Source organism: Gorilla gorilla, chromosome 5 (assembly GCF_029281585.2).
Source record: "Gorilla gorilla gorilla isolate KB3781 chromosome 5, NHGRI_mGorGor1-v2.1_pri, whole genome shotgun sequence".
Taxonomy (NCBI): Eukaryota; Metazoa; Chordata; class Mammalia; order Primates; family Hominidae; genus Gorilla; species Gorilla gorilla.
The window spans coordinates 142,816,623-142,839,554 of record NC_073229.2 but is presented as its reverse complement, the minus strand read 5'-3'; the positions used below and the strand labels follow the sequence as shown (position 1 = coordinate 142,839,554).

The 22,932-nt window shown below is 38.1% G+C and overlaps 1 protein-coding gene across 4 annotated transcripts in view; it reads left to right on the top strand.

Moving 5' to 3' along the window:
• The window catches only part of CEP85L (centrosomal protein 85 like), a 193,246-nt gene that overhangs the window by 5,614 nt on the left and 164,700 nt on the right, over positions 1-22,932 (top strand). For 2 of the 4 annotated variants that reach the window (XM_055391939.2, XM_031012185.3), the window contains exon 2: positions 14,624-14,782. In XM_055391939.2, the coding sequence (XP_055247914.1) occupies positions 14,624-14,782 (159 nt within the window). Of the gene's footprint in view, positions 1-102; positions 306-14,623; positions 14,783-21,545; positions 21,615-22,932 lie in introns of those variants that run through there. The other 2 variants (XM_055391941.2, XM_055391942.2) reach the window with 2 other exon arrangements.

The following is a 22,932-nucleotide window of genomic DNA, read 5'->3' as shown; positions in this document are numbered from 1 at the left end:
GCCATAAGGTGTTTAGTGATGTCATAATGATAGTGGTAATAACTGGTATGGTTACAACAGATAATATTGTTTTCTGCTGTGGTTCCGAATTAGATGGACTTCTAGGAGTACTGTGGTAACAATGAAACATAACTCTGGCCTAAACCCAACTGAACATGTTCTTTCATAATAGGTATTGGGGGGTAAGGGGTGAATCTTAACTTTAGTGATGACTTTTGTGAAATGAACTTGATTAATAATTGGAATTTGATCACTTCCTGGCTTGAATGAAGCTGGTAAATTAATCTGAGGCCAAGCAATAAATGGTGAGTTGATAACCTCTATTGTCATGTTGTAATATTTATGTGTGTGAACAGAAAGGGTTGAGAGAGTCATGATTTTTCTGACTGGATGAAATGTGTATTTTTATACTCTGAAAAGATGATGAAGACATAAAGTCTTCTGGATAGTATTTTCCTGAGTTATAGCCTAATTACATACATTTTGCATTAAGAAAGTGAAGAACGTGATCATCAGACACTTTTTAAGCAATATCATTTTTTTATTTTTTTCGAGACAGAGTCTCATTCTGTCACCCAGGCTGGAGTGCGATCTCGGCTCACAGCAGCCTCCGTCTCTGGGGTTCAAGCGATTCTCCTACCTCAGCCTCCTGAGTATCTGGGATTAGAGGCGTAAACCACCATGCCTGGCTAATGTTTTGTATTTTTGTAGAGTCAGGGTTTCACCGTGTTGACCAGGTTGGTCTTGAACTCCTGACCTCAAGTGATCCGCCTGCCTTGGCCTCCGAGAGTGCTGGGATTACAGACATGAGCCACTGCACCCAGCCAATTTTTAAGCAATAACATGTTATTCATTATTATTATTACTATCAGGATTTTCATATTTTACACTGGCAAAGTAATATTCTAAGAAGAGCAATTTATTGTGTAGGGTCATTTAAGGATGGGCATGATCAACATAAAAATAACATCAAATTACTTTTCTTTTCTTTTTTTTTTTAGACAGAATCTTTTTCTGTTGCCCAGGCTGGAGTGCAATGGCGCAATCTCAGCTCACTGCAACCTCCGCCTCATGGGTTCAAGTGATTCTTCTGCCTCAGCCTCCCGAGTAGCTGGGACTATGGGCATGTACCACCATGCCTGGCTAATTTTCGTATTTTTAGTAGAGACAGTATTTCACAGTATTGGCCAGGCTGGTGTTGAACTCCTGACCTCGTGATCTGCCAGCCTTGGCCTCCCAAAGTGCTGGGATTACAGGCGTGAGCCACCACGCCCAGCCCCAAATTACTTTTCATACCAATATTTTGATTTCTGTTTTTCTTTAATTAAAAAAAAATGGTTACCTAGCATAGTGCTTGTTACCTTGGCATTAGAAATGTTTGTGAATTATTCTTTCAATAAATATAGTGTGCTAGACATTGTATAAGCCTCTGGGGATACATCACTGAACAAGAAAGATAAGGTTCTTGCTCTACGGAGGCTTGTATTTTACTTTTAAAAACATTTTTTAGGTTTTGTTTGTTTGTTTTGTTTTGTTTTTGAGACAGTGTCTCGCTCTGTCAGTCAGGCTGGAGTGCGGTTGTGCAATCATAGGTCTCTGCAGCCTTGACCTGCCAGGATCAAGCAGTCCTCTCGCTTCAGCCTCTCAGGTTCAGCTGGGAATACAGGCATGTGCACTGATTGCTGGCTAATTTTTGTATTTTCTGTAGAGATGAGGTCTCACTGTTACCCAGGCTGGTCTTGAACTTTTAGGCTCGAGCGATCTCCTGCCTGGGCCTTCCAAGTATTGGGATGACAGGCATGAACCACCATGCTGCCTGGTAGTGGCTTGCATTTTAGAGGGGAGGATCAGTAAGTAAACAGATAGTGAGATGATGCAGCTAGTGTTAAGTACTAAGAGGAAAAGAAGATTGGTGAGGTGGCAGAGGATGGGCAGAGCTCCTTGAGTAGCTGGTCAGAGAGGCCTCTGAGGAGGTAACATTGTTACCTGAATGATGAGAAGAAGCCAGACGTGAAGGGAGAAGTGTTCAGGTGGAGGGAACAAAAAATCTCCAAGGCGGAAATGAGTTCGAGAAGTTTGAAGAACTCCAGTGAGTCTGGAGCTTAGTGAGCAGGACTGTGAGGTGAGGAAGGCCTGATAATAATGTTAGGGGTTGTAGGGAGTCTGGATTCTATTCTGCATGTCAGAAGATGCTGGGGAGTGACTTCATTCTTTCACTCCTGAGCACATTGAGTGCGTACTATGAGGCAGATACTGTTCCCATGTGTTGGGGACGTGGAACAGATATTCCTCGTCCTAGGTGTTTACAGTCAGTCTTGGCTATTCTGTGAAAGAAGAAATTGTAGAGGAGTGGGCCAAGAACAGCAGTGGGGAAGACAGCTAATAGGCCATTGCAGTTATTAGGTGAGAGATGATGGCTTGAGTTAGAATGGTTAGATTGAATTTGGAGAGAAGAAAATGGATTTGGTATATACATGAGAAATCTTAAGGATTTACTGATGGTTTGGAGTTGTCAATTAAGGGAAGGAGGAGTCAAAAATGACATCTTAATTTTGGCTTCTGTGATTATAATCGATTGTGATGCCATTTCCTGAGATGGGGAAGGTTAGTGGGCAGAGGGCGGTGGGGAGAGAGTGTAAGGAAAATAAATGGAATCAAGAGTTCTTTTTGGCCATGTGAAATTTGAGATCCTTTTGAGAAATTCAGGTGAGATGTTGAATATGAAGTTGGGTATAAATGCTGGAGCTCAGTAGGGAGGTTGCTGGGTGAGAGATAGGAATTTGAGAATTACTTGGGTATAAATGGTGTTTAAAGGTCATGGATCACACCGAGAGAATAGAGAAGACAGTAGAGGACTAAGCCCTGGGACACTAACATTTTCTCTTCAGGCAGAGGAAGATGTGCCGTCCAAAGACACTGAGAAGGAGCAGCCAGGGTGGTAGGAGTAAAAGCAGGACAATGAAGTGTTCTGGTAGAGAGGAGTCTGAAGGCAGTAGTGATCACCAGTCTTATGCTTCCAGGCAGCCATGTAAGATGAGTCAGAAGAAAATGCATCAATGCATTTGGCCAGTTTCAGTGAGATACTTAAAAATATAAACCTAGCTGAAATTAGAGATTATCTAATCCAGTGGAGCTGACTTTATTGCATAAGGATTGATACATAAGTGCTTAATAAATGTTTGAATTGCTCTTTACCACTTATTAAGCTAGGGTGACCAGTTGTCTGGGTTTGCCTGACGTTTCAGTTTTAAAACTAGGGGATGTGTGTCATAGGTTGCCTAGGACTGAAGGGTTTTCTGGGATTCCTTACATTGAACAGTGGCCAAGTCTTGCCCAGGGTACTCTGTCTCCTCAGGGCGTCTGAACTGGTGTTAACAGTGTTCTCGCCCCTCAGAATAGAAGATTCTCTCAATCAGGGAACCAGACTTTAGTACTATATCTAGTTTTATTTCATGCTTTTCTTAACCTCTGTCTGATCTGAGAATCTACCTCAGAAAAGTAACTCTACCCCTACTTTTGTTTTTTTTCTCCTGCTGTAAATTGTTTAAAGACTTCATTAGGTAGTGCTAAATTAATTAAAGTCGTTGATAGGATTTTAAGTTCCTTTAAAGAGAGTTAAGGTAAGATCAGAAACTGTTGTATGCCTTTCTACACTGTTAATATCTAGTGAATGAAACTTATTTGCTTTATTGATACTCGTTTTGAAAATAGTTTTTAGTATTAAAGTTTAGAGTTCTGAAATGAACTATAGTTTCTAGTTATATATTTCTCTGAAAGATTTTGGGATGAAAGATTTGGACTATGTTTCATGTAGTTTAACATTTTCTACCAGTTGATTACATTGCTTTTGTAGAGGCAGAGATTGCCTCCTGACCATAAGAAATTACATATATATGGCCTTGCTATGACATTTCTGAAGCTTTTCTAAAGCATTCTCATTAATACTGAGCATTCTGTCTCATTTTAGGAATAATGTACTGAAAAGTTGGACTAGAAGTTAAGTGCTTTAGTTTTGGGAACAGAAAACTTCCATATATTTATAAATTTTCTCAATTATTTTGAAATATTTTAAGACTTTATTTTTCTTTAGCCATTTAAATGTATTGTGTATGATTGTTATGTTCTAGGACAAAGATAAGCCCGTCTGAAATACCAAGTTGTATATATTTGTAGTGGTTTTATGAACAGCCTCATTAGTTGTTAACTGTACCTTATTTTCCCAGTTTTTAAACAGGAACAAGGACTTACCAAAAACTAAATACGTGGCTGTTATTCCTAATAGTTGCCAAAATGCTTTTTTGAACACAACTTTTTTTGTTTTTGAGACGGAGTCTCTCTGTCACCCAGGCTGGAGTGCAGTGGTGTGATCTCGGCTCACTGCAACCTCCGCCTCCCAAGTAGCTGGGATTACAGGTGTGCACCACCACGCTGGACTAATTTATTTTATATATATATTTTTAGTAGAGACAGGGTTTCACCGTGTTGGCCAGGCTGGTCTCGAACTCCTGACCTTAGGTGATCCACCCTGCTCAGCCTCCCAAAGTGCTGGTATTACAGATGTGAACCACCGTGCCCAACCCAAGAAAGCCTATTAGCTTAGATTGAGCTAGATTTTAATGTAGGTATTTTTTAACTAGTGTGTTTATGTGAGAAAGTATACTTACTTGATGCTGCTAACCTTATTTTAGCTGAGTGAAAGCATCTTCAGTGACTGCTTAAGTTTAATTCCCAATCTTGGAATCTGATCTTACTTTATTCTTGATTCTTACTTTCTTCTGGCCTAGAATTTTACTTCTGGCTAGAACCTAACTTTTCATGTCTGAGCAGATCTTTGGATCTCTTTTGGGATTGGAGCAGCACAGTTTCTCGGTTCACCTCCCTGTTTTGCTACCTGTTGTTTATTTTTATTTTTTTGACACATTTTACAAACCTTTCATAAAAAGGGTAGGGTATAGCAAATGTTTTGAGACCATAGAGAACCAATGGACTCCTTATTTTTTAGGCATGCCTAACAGCAAAAATTTCACCCAAATGCTCCTATTTTATGTATGCAATATTTATTATACTTTATCAATTTTAAAATGTACTTTAAAAATGTTTTAGCATTTCTGATATATGGATGCATCATGTAATTCAGGGTGTCATTTAATTGGCATCCTTTTTTTTAGTGGTACATACAGTTGATATATTTTAAAAATTATTTTTTCCAACTCGCATATGCAGATACAAGAGTCATGTTGATTTCCAGTATGCCCTCTCCATATTGAACGTTTCATTTGAAAGCATCATCTTTACCCTTATGGGGATCAATGGTTATTTTTTCAAACAGAAATGCTAGGTGACATATTACTGTCAGATCTGATTTTGTAATTTTTTTTTTTCTCTTGCAAAAGGAATGTTGAAGTGTGTGCATGGGAGGCATCAGCTTGACTATTTTCTTGTTTGTTTATACTTACATTTTTTAGTATTATCTTCAGGTTTTTCAACTTCAGGTTTCTTTGCAGTAATATAGAGCCACAAATCCATTTTGTGAGGGCTAGTTTAAGTAAAACTACCTAATGTTATCGATATGCAAATCTGCTTAACCAGCCATGAACTGCAATGCATACCCATACGAAAAAATCAAATGAACGAAGGAGAATGTCACCGTCAAGCCCTTTGTATAGAGCACCTCCGTTTATGTTATATATGTGTAACATAATGCTCTGATAATCCAAGTAAGGGCACTAGTGTTAACCTGTATGTTAAATATTATAGCAAAATTTAATGCATTACTTTTTCCTAAAGATAATTTTCAATATAAACAGAAGTTTTTCTCTTCCAGCAGCTTGCCAGTGGATTGGCTCGTGTACTCCCTGGCATGCATGTATTCACTTTGCAGATCATAGAGATAGAAAGCTTATGCTTAATCTCTTGGAATGATGTTAAAAAAGTGGTGGTTATCAGAGAGATGGGCATTGGGTTTGTGTTTTGAAGGAGATAAGTAGTTGTAAACATGCTAGTAAGATATTAAGAGAGAAGCTGGTGACAGTGCAGATGTCCTTGATTAAATAGGGAGGGAAAAGAGCAAGGTTAAAAACTTGGAAGAGAGTGGGGTACTGTACCTCATGAGGAGCAGAAGAATTATTGTTATGTGGTATTTGTCAGATGATTTTTTCTTCTCATTATTAAAGTTACACATGCTCAGTAAAATGTTGACTCAGTACAGAAAAGCTTAAAGTGAAGTAAGCTTTTTTATCTTCCTTTCATGTTAGTCCTCCACTCCATTTTTAATAGTTTTTAGTTATCCTTCTGGAAAATTTCTATGCATGGACAATAATAAAAATAATAACATTTATTGAGATCCTAATTATATGTCTGGCACTTTCAAAAATATCTTTACAGGCCAGGTGCAGTGGCTCACGCCTGTAATCCCAGTACTTTGGGAGGCTGAGCAGGCGGATCACCTGAGGTCAGGAGTTCGAGACCAGCCTGGCCAACATGGCGAAACCCCATCTCTACTTAAAAAAAACCTAAAAAATTAGCCAGACGTGGTGCGTGCCTGTAATCCGCACGACTTGGGAGGCTGAGGCAGGAGAATCTCTTGAACCTGGGGGATGAATGTTGCAGTGAGCCGAGACTGCACCACTGCACTCCAGCCTGGGCAACCGAGAGAGGCTCTGTCTCAAAAACAATAACAACAACAAAAAACTTTACATGTTCATTGATCACAACAACCCTATAATATAGGTACTATTCTATAATTTTTTTCTTCTCTTACATATGAAGAAATTGAGGCACAGAGAGGTTAAGTGATTTATGAGGACTTACTGCTAATAAGAGGTAGAATGAACTTGAACCCAGGTAGCCTGGTTTCACAGTGCACATCTTTTCCACTGAGCTATACTGGTAATTCTGTGATAAAAGAAACAAACTAAGACTATTGGAGTCACTTACCCTAGAGATAAATAGTACTGAAATGGAGTGGAGGATTGGGATGGAGAAGATAACACTATGTGATGTTTCTGTCATCTTAGCTAGATATTCTGCAGTGTAGTTCCAGATTTGTTGGTTTTTTCTTTTTGGCTACTGTTAATATGAACGTTTTTTTCTTACCGTTTAATGTTCTAATTTTTTGTGTGAGTTTTGTGTCTTTTTAACCTGTTGGAGACTGTTTTCCCATGTTAGGAATGTTGGCCATCAGCTCTCTAAATTATTTAAAATTACTTTAAAAAAAGCTGCATTGATAAATATTTACTGATCTCTAAATAGATACTTAAATGCATACTGGCTCAAGGGATAGTTTAAAATATCCTGGATTTTAAAATAAGCAGACAACAACCACCAAACAAAATGCTTGTTTGAATCCTTTTTCTGAACACAAAGATATTTTTGTAGTTGTAATTGTAAGGCTTCCAAAATTCTAATTTTATTCTGTGAACATTTGTTAGGTATCCAGTGGTTATAATGACTACATTTATTGAGACCCTGTATAAGTGTACAGCTCTTTGCTAGGTACTGGACACTAAAAAAAGTTGCCTTTCATTTTTCACAGTTTGGTGAGGGAGAAGAAAGTCATATACATATGGGTTAATATAATTTATTAAATGTTGCTGGAATTTTGAATAATATATTGGGAGTGAACAAAGTATTTAATGCCACCTGGAGGAATCAGGGAAGACAGAACAAGTAAATAATGAACTAGGACTCTTAAGGTACAGAAGTGAAACAGCTTGGAGTCATGAAAGAGTCTCATCTGTTTGGAGGAAGTGATTAGGTAAGTGTGGCTAGATAGTTTTTGTAGGTAGAAGTTGCAAAGTGAAGCTGACAATTGGTGAAGAACTTTGCCTAACTTAAGGAGTTTGAATTTATTTAATATGCCGTAAGGGGCTCACAGATCTATGTAAGTAGAAGAATAACATAAACATGCTTGATTCTAGAAGATAGTAGAGTAGAGGCTGGCTTGAGTGGAGTTATTCCAGCAGCAGAATAGGTTCTTTGTGCAAAAGTACTTGTTAATATTTCAGAGATGTTAAAATGTGAACCGCGTGCTACTTATGTAATATAAGGGTAAACATGCTTTATCTACTATTTTGTTTGAAAGTGTTGGTTTCCAAGTTGATTTTAAAACATACTAATGGGTGACAGATAATCTGCATTCTGAAAAACATTGCAATTTGTATTCTCGATTTGTATTATGTATTCAGCTTATTTAAAAGTATAAATCTGCTTTGTCAGTAGTGTTATTTTTATTTTCTTCAATTTAGAGCTGTCATTAAAATATTCAATGAGATTAGTTCTTGTTCTCAGTGCGGTTACATATATATTCAAATGCTGTGGAATACTTGATACTGTATGCATTTTTGCTTCCAATAAAAGCTTCAGAAGTAAAATAGGTTGCTTTTTTATTTAATGCTAATCTTCCTGTCTGAGAAATATTCAGAATTTTTAATGTTATCCACAGGCACTCAGTATTCTATTAAAATAATTAAAATTAGTATTAAAAAATTAGTATTGAAAAATGTAACATATTGTCTTCCAAAGAGGAGTTCCAATGTAGAGTTTCTTGGGATCTTTGCTGTTCTTACAGCAGTGCTTTTGTCTTTAGGTAAGACATTATTGCCAGAGGTTATTCAGCCTTATTTTAAGTTTTTAAGTGCATATTACATACTAGATATCAATATTCCCATTTCAGTAACATAGTCTTGTAACTATTCTGTGAGAAAATTTTCCTTATTAAATCACCTGGTCAGCGTATTTCACATGTACTTCTTCCTGTATTGTGCTTCTGGATTGACTTGTCTAAAGACAAGTCATGTCATTCTTCTCAGACTGTGAATTTTTTCAGTTTAAATTAAAAGATTAGAATGTTATTTTCATGACATTTGTTAATCATCTTCAGTGTTTGAGGCACATACAATACCAGATCTTCTTTTTAAAGACATAGTTATGTTTAAAGGTTAAGGCAAATTAGTTCAGGTGGGAGGAGATCAATTTATATAGTTAATTCTTTTCCTTCTTTTTTTTTGAGACGGTCTCACTATGTTGCCCAGGCTGGTCTCGAACTCCTGGGCTTAAGCAATCTTACCTCGGCTTCCTGAGTAGCTGGTATTACAGGCATGTGCTACACATGATGTATATTGCCTAACAGCCTATCAAAAGGTTGTGTTTTTGTAATGAATAAATTAACATTACCATTATCAGTGTATGGGAGTATCTAGGAACACTGTTGTTTTGTTCTTTTAACATTTTTGCTAGATTGATAGCTGAAAAATAGCATGTCTTCTGAATTTGATACTACTTGCTTACCAGTGGGCTTGGACTATTTTTCAGAATTTTTTATTTGTGTTTTTCCCTTTGGGGTTTGTCCTTTGTCCATTTAGACTAAACCATTTAGTATTTATTTATTTATTTATTTATTTATTTATTTATTTATTTTTAGTTTGCTTGTGATCTCTTTATAATTATGCATTAATACCATATCTGCAAATATTTTTAGTGTTTGCCTTTAACTTCTTAAATATATAGACAACTTTTTTTTTTTTTTTTTTTTTGAGACAGAGTCTTGCTTTATTACCCAGGCTGGAGTGTAGTGGCATGATCTCGGCTTACTGCAGCCTCCACCTCCTGGGTTCAAGTAGCTTAGCTTCCGAGGTAGCTGAGACTACAGGCATGTACCACCATGCACAGAGGCATTTTTTTGAATTTTTTTTTTTTTTTCTTTTGTAGAGATGGGCTTTTGCCATGTTTTCCAGGCTGGTCTTAAACTCTTGAACTCAAGCTATCTGCCAGCGTTGGCCTCCCAAAGTGCTGGGATTACAGGTGTGAGCCACCTTGCCCAGCCTAGACAACAATTTGATGATTTATGTGGTTTGCTTACTTTTTGTGTCCTGTAAAAGTCAGAGATTCAAGTTTATAAGGTGGCAGTACACTGAAAGAAATTTTAGGAAGATCATTTCCCTGAGTTGCTAAATAAAAAGGCTCTAAGTATGTATGTACTGCTCTGTGATTCAAAGATAGAATTTAGGGTTTCTAGAGGGGCGGAATGATAGCATGTCTTAGACCATTTTCTCTGTCATTTCTTATAGCTTTTTTTGTATAAAAGTTAGATAACAGATAGTTGAGATTGTACTGATGTGCTTTGGAAATCTGTGGAATAGGTATCATATTGAATAGATGATATTGAAATACTGTAATGGAAATTGAGGATTACAGCTATTGTTCTTTTCTAAATAGAAGGCTGTCCCCACTTTTTCATATCTGTAGGCAAGATTAGAATTTTTCTAGTTTTCCCAATATTGTATTCAAGTTCTCCAGAGAAACAGAGCCAATAGCATTTAATTAATTAATTAAGAATTGGCTCATGAGATTATGGTGGCTGACAGGTCCCAAGATCTGTGAGGTGATTTGGCAAGCTGGAGACCTGGGATTGTTGATAGCATAGTTCCAGTCTGAAGGTTGGTAGGCTCAAGCCCCAGGAAGAGATCAGTTCAAGCTTGAAGGTAGGAAAAAGCCAGTGTACTAGTGTATTTAGTCAAAGGGGATCAGGCAAGAAGAATTCTCTTTTGCTTAGGGGATGGTTAGCTTTTTTGTTGTGTTCAGGCCTTCAGCTGGTTCAGTGAAGCCCACCCACATTATGGAGGGCAGTCTGCCTTATCCAGTTGACCAATCTGAATGTTGAGCTCATCCAAACACCTTCACGGAAGTAATGTTTGACTGCATATCTGGGCACCCCATGGTCCAGTCAAGTTGTCATGTAAAATTAACCATCACACATATTTGACATTGTCCAGGAGTTCCATACCATATGGATAAACTGAGATCATTTATTCTGGAAAAAGAAACCTGAAACACTTGTTGACATTTATTTGTCTTTGTAATCCTTGAAAAACCTCAGTAGTGCTTTCATGAATTGTCAGATTCTGGGCAGCCTGGCTTGCTGATATGTACTCTAGGATGAGCTCACTTTTCTTCCAAATAAAGGAAAGAATTAACATGCTGGCTGTAGTTACTTATGAATCAGTTGAATTTTAGGGACTCTTTTCAGTTAGAATGATTTTTTACCACATCTCAGGAGTCTGCAAACTGGCCCCCAGGTTACATTGGACTTGTCACCTGTTTTTGTAAATAAAGTTTTATTACAACGTAGCCACATCCATTTTATTGTCTACAGCTGATTTAGACTACAGTGGCAGAATTGGCTAGTTGAGACAGAGATTGAGTGACCCACAAAACTGAAAATATTTACAATCTGGCTCTTGACAGAAAAAGGTTTTATTGAACTGTTTTTCTGGCAATAGTTAATTATACAAGACTAATGATTGAAGGTTGTCCTAGCTTGTGATAATAACACCATAGCATTAATATGTACAGTGGGCTTTCCTCCCCATTACTGGAGTGAGAAAGTGAGTGAGTGGAGAGAGAGTGAGAGAGAGAATGATTATTGCCTTTTAATCCACAAATGGTTTATTGGCCAAGACTTGTCAACAATAAATAGGGTGGAGGTGTGTTGTAGGCTTTAATGGAGCATGACTTTATACTGCTCAAAATAGTTATATTGCCTAAAAGCAAGGGTTTTAATTCTAGCCATTTTATGCAGCTTTTGTAAAAATTGTTACTAGGAATCTGAATTTGCGTATCTTGAGCTATAGCTGGTTTCTAATCTCAGAATCAAATGTTGATGTAATCTGCAAATCAGTATACATAATTTTCAGCATTTCCCCACGTAAACTGGTAGATTGAATAATAATAATAACCAATGATGGAGTAAATGTTCCTGTAATGTATTTCTTCCTTTAGTAAAACATAGTCAGTGTTAGCATTTAGATATAGAGCTCCCTGAAAGCTTCTTCCATGTATGTAAATGTACAAACTCTTCTCTAGCTGTGGAATCATATTATGTATACAGCTACATAAAATGCTTCTCTTCCGTACACACTAAATATATTCTGGATGTTCTTCCATGTTAAAAAATAGGTTGATAAAATCATTTTTAGCACTTAAACACTATCAACTAATTAACAGTTTATATTTTGTTCATAGGCATTTACTTTAAGCAGTGCTGTCAGGAATGTCCTTATACTCATATTTATTTGTAATTGTCTGATACTTCCTTAGGATAAATTCTCAGTAGAAGGTCATGTCTATATTGAAATTTAGATACCACTTTCCAGTTTGCCCTTTAGAAAGGTTGTACCAATTTGCAAGGCCACAAAAATATATGAACATTCCCCTCACTTGGTTGACACTTTCTTTTGTCAACTTGATAGTTTTAAAAATCCAGAAAATTTATTGTCTTTTTCACTTCTTCCGCCATTAGTGAGATTTGGCATCGTTTCTTATATTTATTTTTTCATTTACATATAGTCCCAGCCTATTTATGCTATTTGCTGGGTATTCTTAAAAAAAAATAATTATCCAGCTAATAGGTTTGCACTTGTGAGACTAGGCTGGTTGCCATTTTTGATAATAGTTTAGGCAGGACTTTGAGCTCATTTAGATGGGATGTTACCTGATTGAAAAAAAATTTTGGTATCGATTATAGACCACAGATCAGAATTAGAATAGATCTGGTGACAGAACGCCTTCTTCTGGTGCTTTAATGTGAGTGTTGAATCACTTGAATTGAAAAGTCTCATTCTGAGAGAAGTCTAGAATCTACAAAGCTTTAAGTGGTTGTTCTGGACCTCAAAGCTGGTAAAAGTGTCTCTTTGGCCACTGTTTTCAAATTTGATTTGTTAATTTAAATGTATAAGGCTTTTAAGGCTGCTTATATACTTTATACATCTATAAAGCCTAAATTTAATTGATAAATTGCATTTGAATAAATAAATGTGCATTAAATAAAATAATGTGACAATGTTTTATTAAAAGTGAATCATTAATGTTGAGCTTAGTATGATAGAGGTAGCTTTAGGTCTGGTTTTATTAATTTGTTTGTATGTTTTGATTTTAATACTGACATAGAGAACAACTATTCCTAAAAGTGTGGTTAAAAAAAACTGGTATAATTAATTTTATGCACGTTTGTTGTTTTGTTACCCTTATGTTTAAACTGCCAGAAGGCATTCCTTGCATGCCGGTTTCAATAGGGTATCAATGAATAATTCTGTAAAGCTATCTTCTTTCAAATAATGGTAAATACCCAGTGATGTCATTTGCTCTTTACTTAGAAGCAACTGCTATTTCAACCGTAAAACACAGATGGGGACATTGAATTATGTGATAAATCTTTTTAAGGCTGCTATACAGATATGGGAGCATTGAAATTATGTGGAAATAATGTTTTAAGTTGGCTGTTCAGATAATCTGTAATGTGCTTATTAATTTTTTAAGAACTGTCATTGAAATGAGAGCCTAAAATTCATGTAGGGGAACTTCTTAACTTTTATGAATAATTCTGTAAGCCCTGAATTGAGACTTACTGTATTAGGCATTAGTAAAGATTTGTGCTTCTACAGGTTTTATGTAAAGTTGAACGAATTTAAAATTTCTCTTTCTAATTATAGTACAATAACATTTCTAGATGCTTATTTATTTCTGCGTCTAACTTGTAACAAATAGTACAGATTGGCACTGGTCCATTGATATCCTTTGAGTAGTACTGTACTAGACAATAAAATAAGTGATGGGTAAAACAGAAAAAGTCAAATAAAAGTTAAGTAAAAATGAGTAAGTGGAAATAAACATTGCAAAAACATTGAAAAACCTTAAATTAGCTAAAAAGTATTTAAATTAAAAGGACAAATCTAGCTGGGCGCCGTGGCTCACACCTGTAATCCCAGCACTTTGGGAGGCGGAGGCGGGTGGATCACGAGGTCAGGAGATGGAGACCATCCTGGTTAACACGGTGAAACCTCATCTCTACTAAAAATGCAAAAAATTAGCCGGGTGTGGTGGTGGGCACCTGTAGTCTCAGCTGCTCCGGAGGCTGAGGCAGGAGAATGGCGTGAACCCGGGAGGCAGCGCTTACAGTGAGCAGAGATCGCGCCACTGCACTCCACCCAGCCTGGGTGACAGAGCGAGACTCGTCTCAAAAAAAAAAGGACAAATCAAGCTAAGAGTAGGAAAATGCTGTGCTATTAAACTGTTATTAAATAATAATTAAGGAAATAATTCAAATAAAATAATGTAAAATTTAAAAATTTTAAGTGATGATTGTAGAAAAAATTTAGTAGATATATAGCAGAAAAAAATGGATTGTTTTCATATTCCATGTGGATATCCTATTTATATTATCATGCATTATTATTGAATTTTTCCTGAGCCCTGATTTTCAGCTAACGCATGTATGTATAATCACAGATGCCTACCTATCAATTATTCTAGAGCAGAGTACTGACATTTGAAGATAAGTGGATAGTTCCAACATTTTTAATAACACAGCAGTACGTCTTTAAAAGTTTAATGCCCGGAAGCAGAAAACAGAGTTCTTCAGCTAGAGGAAGCTATGTAATCACACTTAATTGATATATGTGTGATATATACATTTATTTGGTTAATTTTGTTGATCATTTTAAATTATTTTGGGCAGAAAAGAACCTTTTATACCTTTTATACCCTATGTGTATTTTCCACAAGGTAAAAAAAAAATCTTCTGCCTACTCAGATATATGTGTTAACTGTTACATATTTCCCTTTTTAGGCCCAGATTATTCATCAGCATGGCTACCTGCTAATGAATCATTGTGGCAGGCCACAACTGTTCCATCTAACCATCGAAATAACCATATCAGGAGACACAGTATAGCTTCTGACAGTGGAGACACTGGCATTGGAACTTCCTGTTCTGATAGCGTGGAAGGTGAGCTAAAATTCTTATTGTTTATATATGAATCTTTGAAGAGTGGTTGTGGTACAAGAATTTTCAGGGGCTATGTTTTATTGTTTCATACTGAAAGTTATAGTGTTTGAATATTTAATAATGTTCAGTGTTGCTGTATATCAAATAAAATTGTCCCTCAAGTCGACCGGGCGCGGTGGCTCATGCCTGTAATCCCAGCACTTTGGGAGGCTGAGGTGGGCGGATCACGAGGTCAGAAGATCGAGACCATCTTGTCTAATACAATGAAATCCCGCCTCTACTAAAAATACAAAAAATTAGCTGGACGTGGTGGCGGGCGCCTGTAGTCCCAGCTACTTGAGAGGCTGAGGCACGAGAATGGTGTGAACCCAGGAGGCGGAGCTTGCAGTGAGCTGAGATCGTGCCACTGGACTCCAGCCTGGGGGACAGAGCGAGACTCTGTCTCAAAAAAAGAAAATTGTCCCTCTAGTCCTAAGAGTTTTTCCTTCATCTTTTTAACTAAACTTCTTACTTTGAGATAATTATAGATTTATATACAGTTTTAAGAAATAATAGTGTTGTAACCAGGGTATTGACATTGATAGAGCTGAGATTCAGAACATTTCCACATACATCATGTTTCCCACACCCACTTCTCTCTCTGCCCCTTCTCCTTTATCTCTTAACTCTTGGAAGCCATTTAGTCTCCATTTCTATAGTTTTGTTTTTCAAGAATACTTTATAAATGGAATCATAACTGGAATTTGAAACTGGCTTTTTTCTCTGGGTTTTCATCCAGTTGTTACATGTATCAACAGTCCATTCCTTTTTATTGATGAGTAGCATTCAGTAATGGTGGTATTGGAGAGAATACACTTTAACCATTTACCTATTGAAAAGCATTTGGGATGTTTTCAGTTTTTGACTATTATGAGTAAAGTTGCTATAAACATGTGGGTATAGGTTTTTCTGTGAACCTATGTCTTCATTTCTTTGGATGAGTAGATGCCTAGGAGTGTAGTAGCTGGATTGTGTAGTAGCATATTTAGATTTTAAAGAAACTGCCACACAGTTTTCTAGAGTGACTGTACCATTTCCATCAGCAATGTATGTATAAGTGATCTAGTTTTCTTTTTATCCTTGCTACCACTTAGTGTAAAAAAATTTAGCCATTTTGATAGTATAATGGTATTTCCTTGTGGTAGTGATGTCTCATTTTAAAAAATAGACTCTATTTTTTAGAGCAGTTTTTTTAGAGCAGCAGGAAAATTCATTGGGAGGTACAGAGATTTCCTGTATATCTCTTGTCCCCACACATGCACAGCCTCCTCCAATGTCATTATCTCCTACTAGTGTAGTATATTTGTTACAATTGATAAAACTACATGGACACACTATTATCACCCAGTGTTCATGCATTAGGGTAGCGGTCCCCAACCTTTTTGGCACCAGGAACTGGTTTGGTGGAAGATAGTTTTTCCATGGACCAGGGTGGAGTGGGGTGGTTGGTTTTGGGATGATTCAGGTGCATTGCATTATATTTATCATTAGATTCTCATAAGGAGCGCACAACCTATATCCCTTGCATGTGCAGTGGGTTCGTGCTTCTATGAGAATTTAATGCTGCCATTGATCTGACAGGAGGTGGTGCTCAGCTGCCCTCACTCACCTGCAGCCACTCACCTCCTGCCGTGCAGCTGGGCTCCCAACAGGCCACTGACCGGTGCTGGTTTGTGGCCTGGGGTTTGGGGACCCCTGCATTAGGGTTCACTTTTGGTGTTGTATATTCTGTGGGTTTGGCTTTATTCACTTAGTAATATGCATTTAAGTTTCTCCATGTCTTTTCATGGCTTGATGGCTCATTTGTTTTTAGTGCTGAGTAATATCCCATTGTCTGGATGTACCACAGTTTATCAACATTCACCTACTGAAGGACATCTTGGTTGTTTCCAGGTTTTGGCAATTATGAGGAAAGTTGCTGTAAACAGCCGTGTGTAGGTTTTTGTGTGGATGTCAGCTTTCAACTCTGTCAGCTGAAGAATGATGAGGTTCATATATTTGGAAAGGAGAGCTTCATTTCTCACAAAGGTTTGCAGCTTGTATAGGCCATTCTGACAGGCTGGGAGGCATAGTCTCAGCAGAAATTGAGAGGCATTTCCAGGCAGAGTGGGGTCCAGTAAGGTGAGGGTTTAAGATAAGAGCTTATGCTGATGATTGGCTAGGCATACAGCTATATTCAACAGGTTACAGAAGGAACCATGAATATTCATGAAGGAGACCCGCACACATGCGTTTTAGGTTTACTCATATGTAAAATACCTCCCATAATCACTTTGAGGTGGAGATTTAATATTTAAATGCATTGTAATTAGGTTCTATATGTAAAAGGTGAAATGTAGGGAAGAAGTCCATAAACTGCATCCTCAGGTGGCTGGCCAGAACCAGTCCTTTCCAAAAGCCACTTATCAAGAAGAAAATCTTTGTGGCTTAAAATAGTTGTCATGTTGAAACTATAAAAACAGGAGGGGGTGTGTTTAGATGACTTGAACGAAGGGGTCTTTTGGACTTTTGTTTTCTCACACTGGGTTTTGAGAAAATCCAGTGATTAGAAAGGAGAAGTGGGTTGGAAGCAAATGGATCATGAACAGCTTACTGTCTTGCCATGGCTGCTAACTTAAAATTTTGGGGTCTTTTAGCTAAAGGAGGGTCCAGTAGTCTGTTGGAAGGGTTAGGACTTTTATTTTGGTTCCCAACTCTCTTGCCTAAATACTTAGGAGCTCAATTGCTGGATCATGTGGTAAGAGTATATTTAGTTTTCTAAATATTTAATTTTGTATATTTAGTTTTGTAAAAAAACCACCAAACTGTCTTCCAAAGAGGCTGTACCATTTTGCATTCCAGCAATACATGAGGGTTCTGTTGCTCCACATCCTACTTAGCATTTGGTGTTGTCTGTGTTCTGGATTTTGCCTTTCTAATAAGTGTGTAGTATTTTGTTGTTTTAATTTGCATTTTCCTGATGATGTTAGGAGGTGGAACACCTTTTCATATGCTTGTTTGCTGCCTGTATATCATCTTTGATGAGGTCTCTGTAAAGGTCTTTATAAAGCCCATTTCTTAATTGGGTTGTTAGTTTTCTTATTGTTGAGTTTAGAGTTCTTTGTATATTTGGATGACAGGCCTTTATCGAACATGTCTTTTGCAAATAAAGACATCCTTTGGTATTGTGGAGGCTTGGTTCCAGGACCCCTGATACCAAAATCTGAGGATGCTCAAGTCCTTTATGTACAATAGTGTAGTATTTACATATAATCTACACACTTACTTCTGTATACTTTAAATCATCTCTAGATTCCTTACAATACGTAATACAATGTAAGTGCTGTGTAAATAGTTGCCATACTATATTGTTTTTAAAGTTTGATTATTTTTATTGTTAATATTTTTGATCCACGGTTGGTTGAGTCTGCAGATGTGGAACCTGCGGATATGGAGGGCCTACTGTATTTTCTCTCATTCTGTGGCTTGTCTTATTCTCTTGGCATTGTCTTTTGCAGAGCAGATGCTTTCTATTTTAATGAAGTTAAGCTTATCAGTTGTTTCTTTCACGGATTGTGCTGTTTTATCTAAAAAATCATTGCTATAACCAATGTCATCTAGGTTTTCTATTATGTTATTTTCTGGGAGTTTTATAGTTTTGTGTTTTACATTTAGGGTTGTGATCTATTTTGAGTTAAATTTTGTGAAGGGTGTAAGGCATACCTTTTGTAGTTGTCCCACAATTCTTGGATATAATGTGTTTTGTTTGTTTGTTTGTTTGTTTTTGTTGTTTTTTTTGGATGGAGTCTTGCTCTGTCACCCAGGCTAGAGTGTAGTGGTGTGATCTTGGCTGGCTGCAGCCTCTGCCTTCTTCTTCTTCTTCTTTTTTTAATTAAATAATTATGTTCCATTTTTACCAGCCTTTTTCTCTTTATTTTCAGTTTTAAGAGTTTCTGTTGACATATCTTCAAGCTCAGAGATTTCTGTGCCAAGTCCAGTCTACTAATGAGCCCATCAAAGGCATTCTTCATTTCTATTAGAGTATTTTTGATCTGTAGCATTTCTTTTTGATTCTTGGAATTTTTATCCCTTGGCTTACATTATCTGTCTGTTCTTGGAAGATGTCTACTTTTTCAATTAAAGCCTTTACCCTATTTATCATAGTTGTTTTAAATTCCTGGTCTAGTAATTCCAATATCCCTGCCGTGTTTGAGTCTAGTCCTGAAGCTTGCTCTATTTCTTCAAACTATTTTTTTTTTTTGTCTTACAGTATGCCTTGTACTTTTTATTTTTATTTTTTGAAAGCTGATCGTGATATACTGGGTAAAAGAAACTGGTGAGCAGACCTTTAGTAATGTGGTGGTAAGGTGTGTGGGGAGGGGAAGTGTCCTATGATTTGGCCTCAGTGGTTTAGTGAGCCGGTGCCCCTGGGTTGTAACTTCACAGATGCTTCTCAGTTTTTTTCTGTTTTTACTAACTTGAGTGGGACAGGATGGCTACAGGGAGCTTTAGTTGGGTATTTCCCTTTAACCACCCGGAAGACTAGAATTGACTGGAGTTGGTTATTTCTCTTCCCCAAGGTAAGTTAGGCTCTGTTAAAACTACAAAGAGTTTAGGCTCTGGTTAAATAGTTTCTCCTGAGGGCAGACCTTATTAAGAATAGAATGTTCTGGTGTATTTCAAAATGGCCCCTTTTATCTTCCCTTTTCCGGAGTCATGAGGGGATTTTTCTCTGATACTTACCGTGAGAACCAGGTCAAACTCCTGGAAGTAAAACTTGTAAAAGTCTGGTAGTCTCCCTATGACAGGGTCGTTTTGGAATTTTTAACTCTCAGACTTCTTCATACTCAGCCTCCAGCAATTAATACAATTCAAGTTTTCCCGCCTGGGTGCTGTGTCCCACACAAGTTTCAAGCTCTAATAAGTATTCTATGCATTTGCCATGTTGCTCTCTTCTGTTTTGGGAGCAGCTGTTTGCACTGTGACCTCAGTTCTCTTTGAGATCTAAGAAGAGTTGTTGCTTTTTCACTTTGTTCAGCTTTTTACTTGTTAGATAATGACTTTCAGGCTTCTCACATGCTGGCCTGAAAACCAGGTCTTAATCACTGTAATGTTGACCAATTTTTCATATGCTTATTTTCCCACTTGTCTGTTTTCTTTTTTCTTCGGTGAAATGTCTCTTTGTGCCTTTTACCCGTGTTTTAATTGTATTGTTTCCTTTTTTTTTTTTTTTTTTGAGATGGAGTCTTGCTCTGTTGTCCAGGCAGGAGTGCGGTGGCGGGATTTTGACTCACTGTAACCTCTGCCTCCCAGGTTCAAGCGATTCTCCTGCCTCAGCCTCCTGAGTAGCTGGGATTACAGGCACCCACCACCATGCCTGGCTAATTTTTCTATTTTTAGTAGAGATGGGGTTTCACCTTTTGGCCAGGTTGTTCTTGAACTCCTGGCCTCAAGTGATCCACCCACCTTGGCCTCTCAAAGTGCTGGGATTACAGGCATGAGCCACTGTGCCCAGAAGTTTTCTTCTTTACTGTTGAGTTTGAGAGTTCTTTATATATTTTAGATACTACTCTGTTCGATACGTTGTTTGCAAATATTTTCTTCCACTCTGTATCTTGTCTTTTTATCCTTTTGTAACACCCAAGGTTCTTTGCCTAGCCACGCCAAAGAATTGGTGTGGCGGCTGACTGCGGCGAGTGACAGAGACTTGGACTAAGAGAGAGAGTGAGCTGTAGGTTTTATTGAGCAGAGTGAAAGTACAAAGCTTCCACAGTGTGGAAGGGGTCCCAAATGGGTTGCCACTGCTAGCTTGGGTGATTGCCTTTTAAACTCTTTAAGGCGAGAGATACGTGAGGTGGGAAGAATGTTACAGGAGCAAGAAACAAAGGCAGTAAATTATTTTGTGACATGCCTTAGATTTTGAGAAAATCCGAAATTGCGACTTATGCTTACTCGTTTTGTGGCCTTGGAGCTGTACAGCAAGAAAAAGAGGATCTTATAGAACTTACGAACTATGTTCATAAGGAATTGGGAGGATAGATAAGGTCCGCTGATCACAGAAAAATGGGCAGTTAATCTTTTCTTTAACTCTGGTTTTGGCAGGGGAGGGGTGGGGCATACAGGAAAACTTACAGCTAAAATTCTCGCTGTTTATAGCTTTCTTGGGAAGAAAACACATAAGCAAATCCTGGTGTTAGGAATATTTTAAGCATATATCCTCAGTATTATTTATCCAGAACTGAAGTAAGTCCTGATGCAGGAAATGAGTGAGTTTTACAGCTTTCCAAGCCCCTACTCGACCCAGGAAGCCCAGTTGGCATCACCTCTCAGTCCCCCCTCTAAACAGGACACCCCAACTGCTGTTGGGAACTGGGCGATGACTGCTCTAGCTACTTCCTGCTGGTTAGGGGCGAAGATGGGGCCCTGCTGTTGTATTGTCCTCCAGAGGGGAACTTTCTAGGCCAGTTAAGAGACCAGTGGGTTGATCCTGGGGTCCTCGGTAGAAGCTGTGAGTTAAATTCATTTGAGGTTCCATTTGTAAGGCCATTTGTAGCTTGATGGCCTTTATCCTAGAGGAAATAAATTTGACAAGGAGGTTAAAAATACAGGGACCGAAGGTGAGTAATAGCAAGATGGCTGTTACAGGGCCTAGAAAGGGGAGAAGCCAAGGTACTCATTGGTTAAATATACTCCAGGGTCCTGAGAGTTGGAGTTCACTCTTTCTACGTTCTCTTCATTCCCTTAGCTCCTGGACCTTTTCGGCAATAATTCCTGACTGGTTGACAAAGGAGCAACATTCTTCTCCTAAGAAGAGGCAGGTTCTTCCTCTTTTAGCTGTTAGTAAGTCTAGGGCCCTTCGTTTTTGGAGGGCCACCCCAGTCAGAGAATTAAGCTGGCTTTGTAGGGTCATCAGGGAATTGGCAACCCATTCCATATCATCATTTAATTCTTGTGATATTTTATAATAGAATTGGGTGAAGGAGGTTATACCTCCAATTCCCGTCCCAAGCCCACCCAGTATTCTGGCTCCTACCATAAAAGGGAGAATAGGAGCTCGTGCGTGGCGGGACTGGGGTATAAGGAGACTTTCCAACTCTTGTTCGGTATAAATGGACATGGGGGTGCTAGAAATGAGAGAAAGCATAACTCTTTTGGGGTGCCCTTTAGACATCGATAAGCTATGTTAGCATGGATGAAAAAGATGTCTGGAGTTAGACAGGTGAAACCTGAGGTCACCGGTATCCAGGATTGACTTTGGGAGATGTTTCTATTGGGAGTCATGCTAAAATTTATACATGTGAGATTTGAGGCCTGTGTGACTGGCAGATTGGTGACTGGGGAGCCAGTTATCCCGGTGGTGTTTAGGACTGAGGTGGATAGGTTCCAATGTCCTGGGACACGGACTACTGGGACATGTGGTTGGAAACGCAAGGGAAGACACATCCAGTAGTTAGTTGGATTGTTAGGAGAGGCCTCCTGCATTCCTGTGAATGTGGTGTTAAATAGACTCTAGAGATGGGAATGAGAGTTAAGAGTCTTTTGTAACCCAGAAAGGTCTAGTTTCTTATATGGACTTGGAGTGTTAGATGGTTGGATCAAGTTTTTAATTACTTGTTGGACATGTTGTTTTTTGGCTTTATCCTGGACACCTCTCTCATCAGTTATACCCACATGGGTGTAATATGTCCAACATTGGGTAGTCCCTAGGGCATCGGGACAGTTGGACTGGGTCATTTGTCCTTGGTGATATGTATGGCCATTGTGGGAGCAGAGAGAAGCAGCACTATAACATTCCTTTCTCATATAGGTGTGGGTAGTAAACCCTGATTTAGTTTTAAACAATATCCTTTCGAAGTAGACTACATCAGTGTTTCTGGGAAGGGGAGGAGAGTATGCACTAGAGAAACAAGTGCAGTTGGAGAGGGATGAAGAGGTGGCGGAAAGAATACTTAGGAGAGTTAAAAGAAGCTTAGGAGATCCTTATAAAGGGAGTCATGGTGCTCTGTAGGTGGAGCGGTAGTAGAAAGGAGGAGGGAAGAAGGAGTAAATTGTTAAAAGGAAGGACGATAGAAAAAAGGTTGATGTGGTCAGGATTTTTGTCCCGGCAGGAGCTACAGTATATAATCCTACTG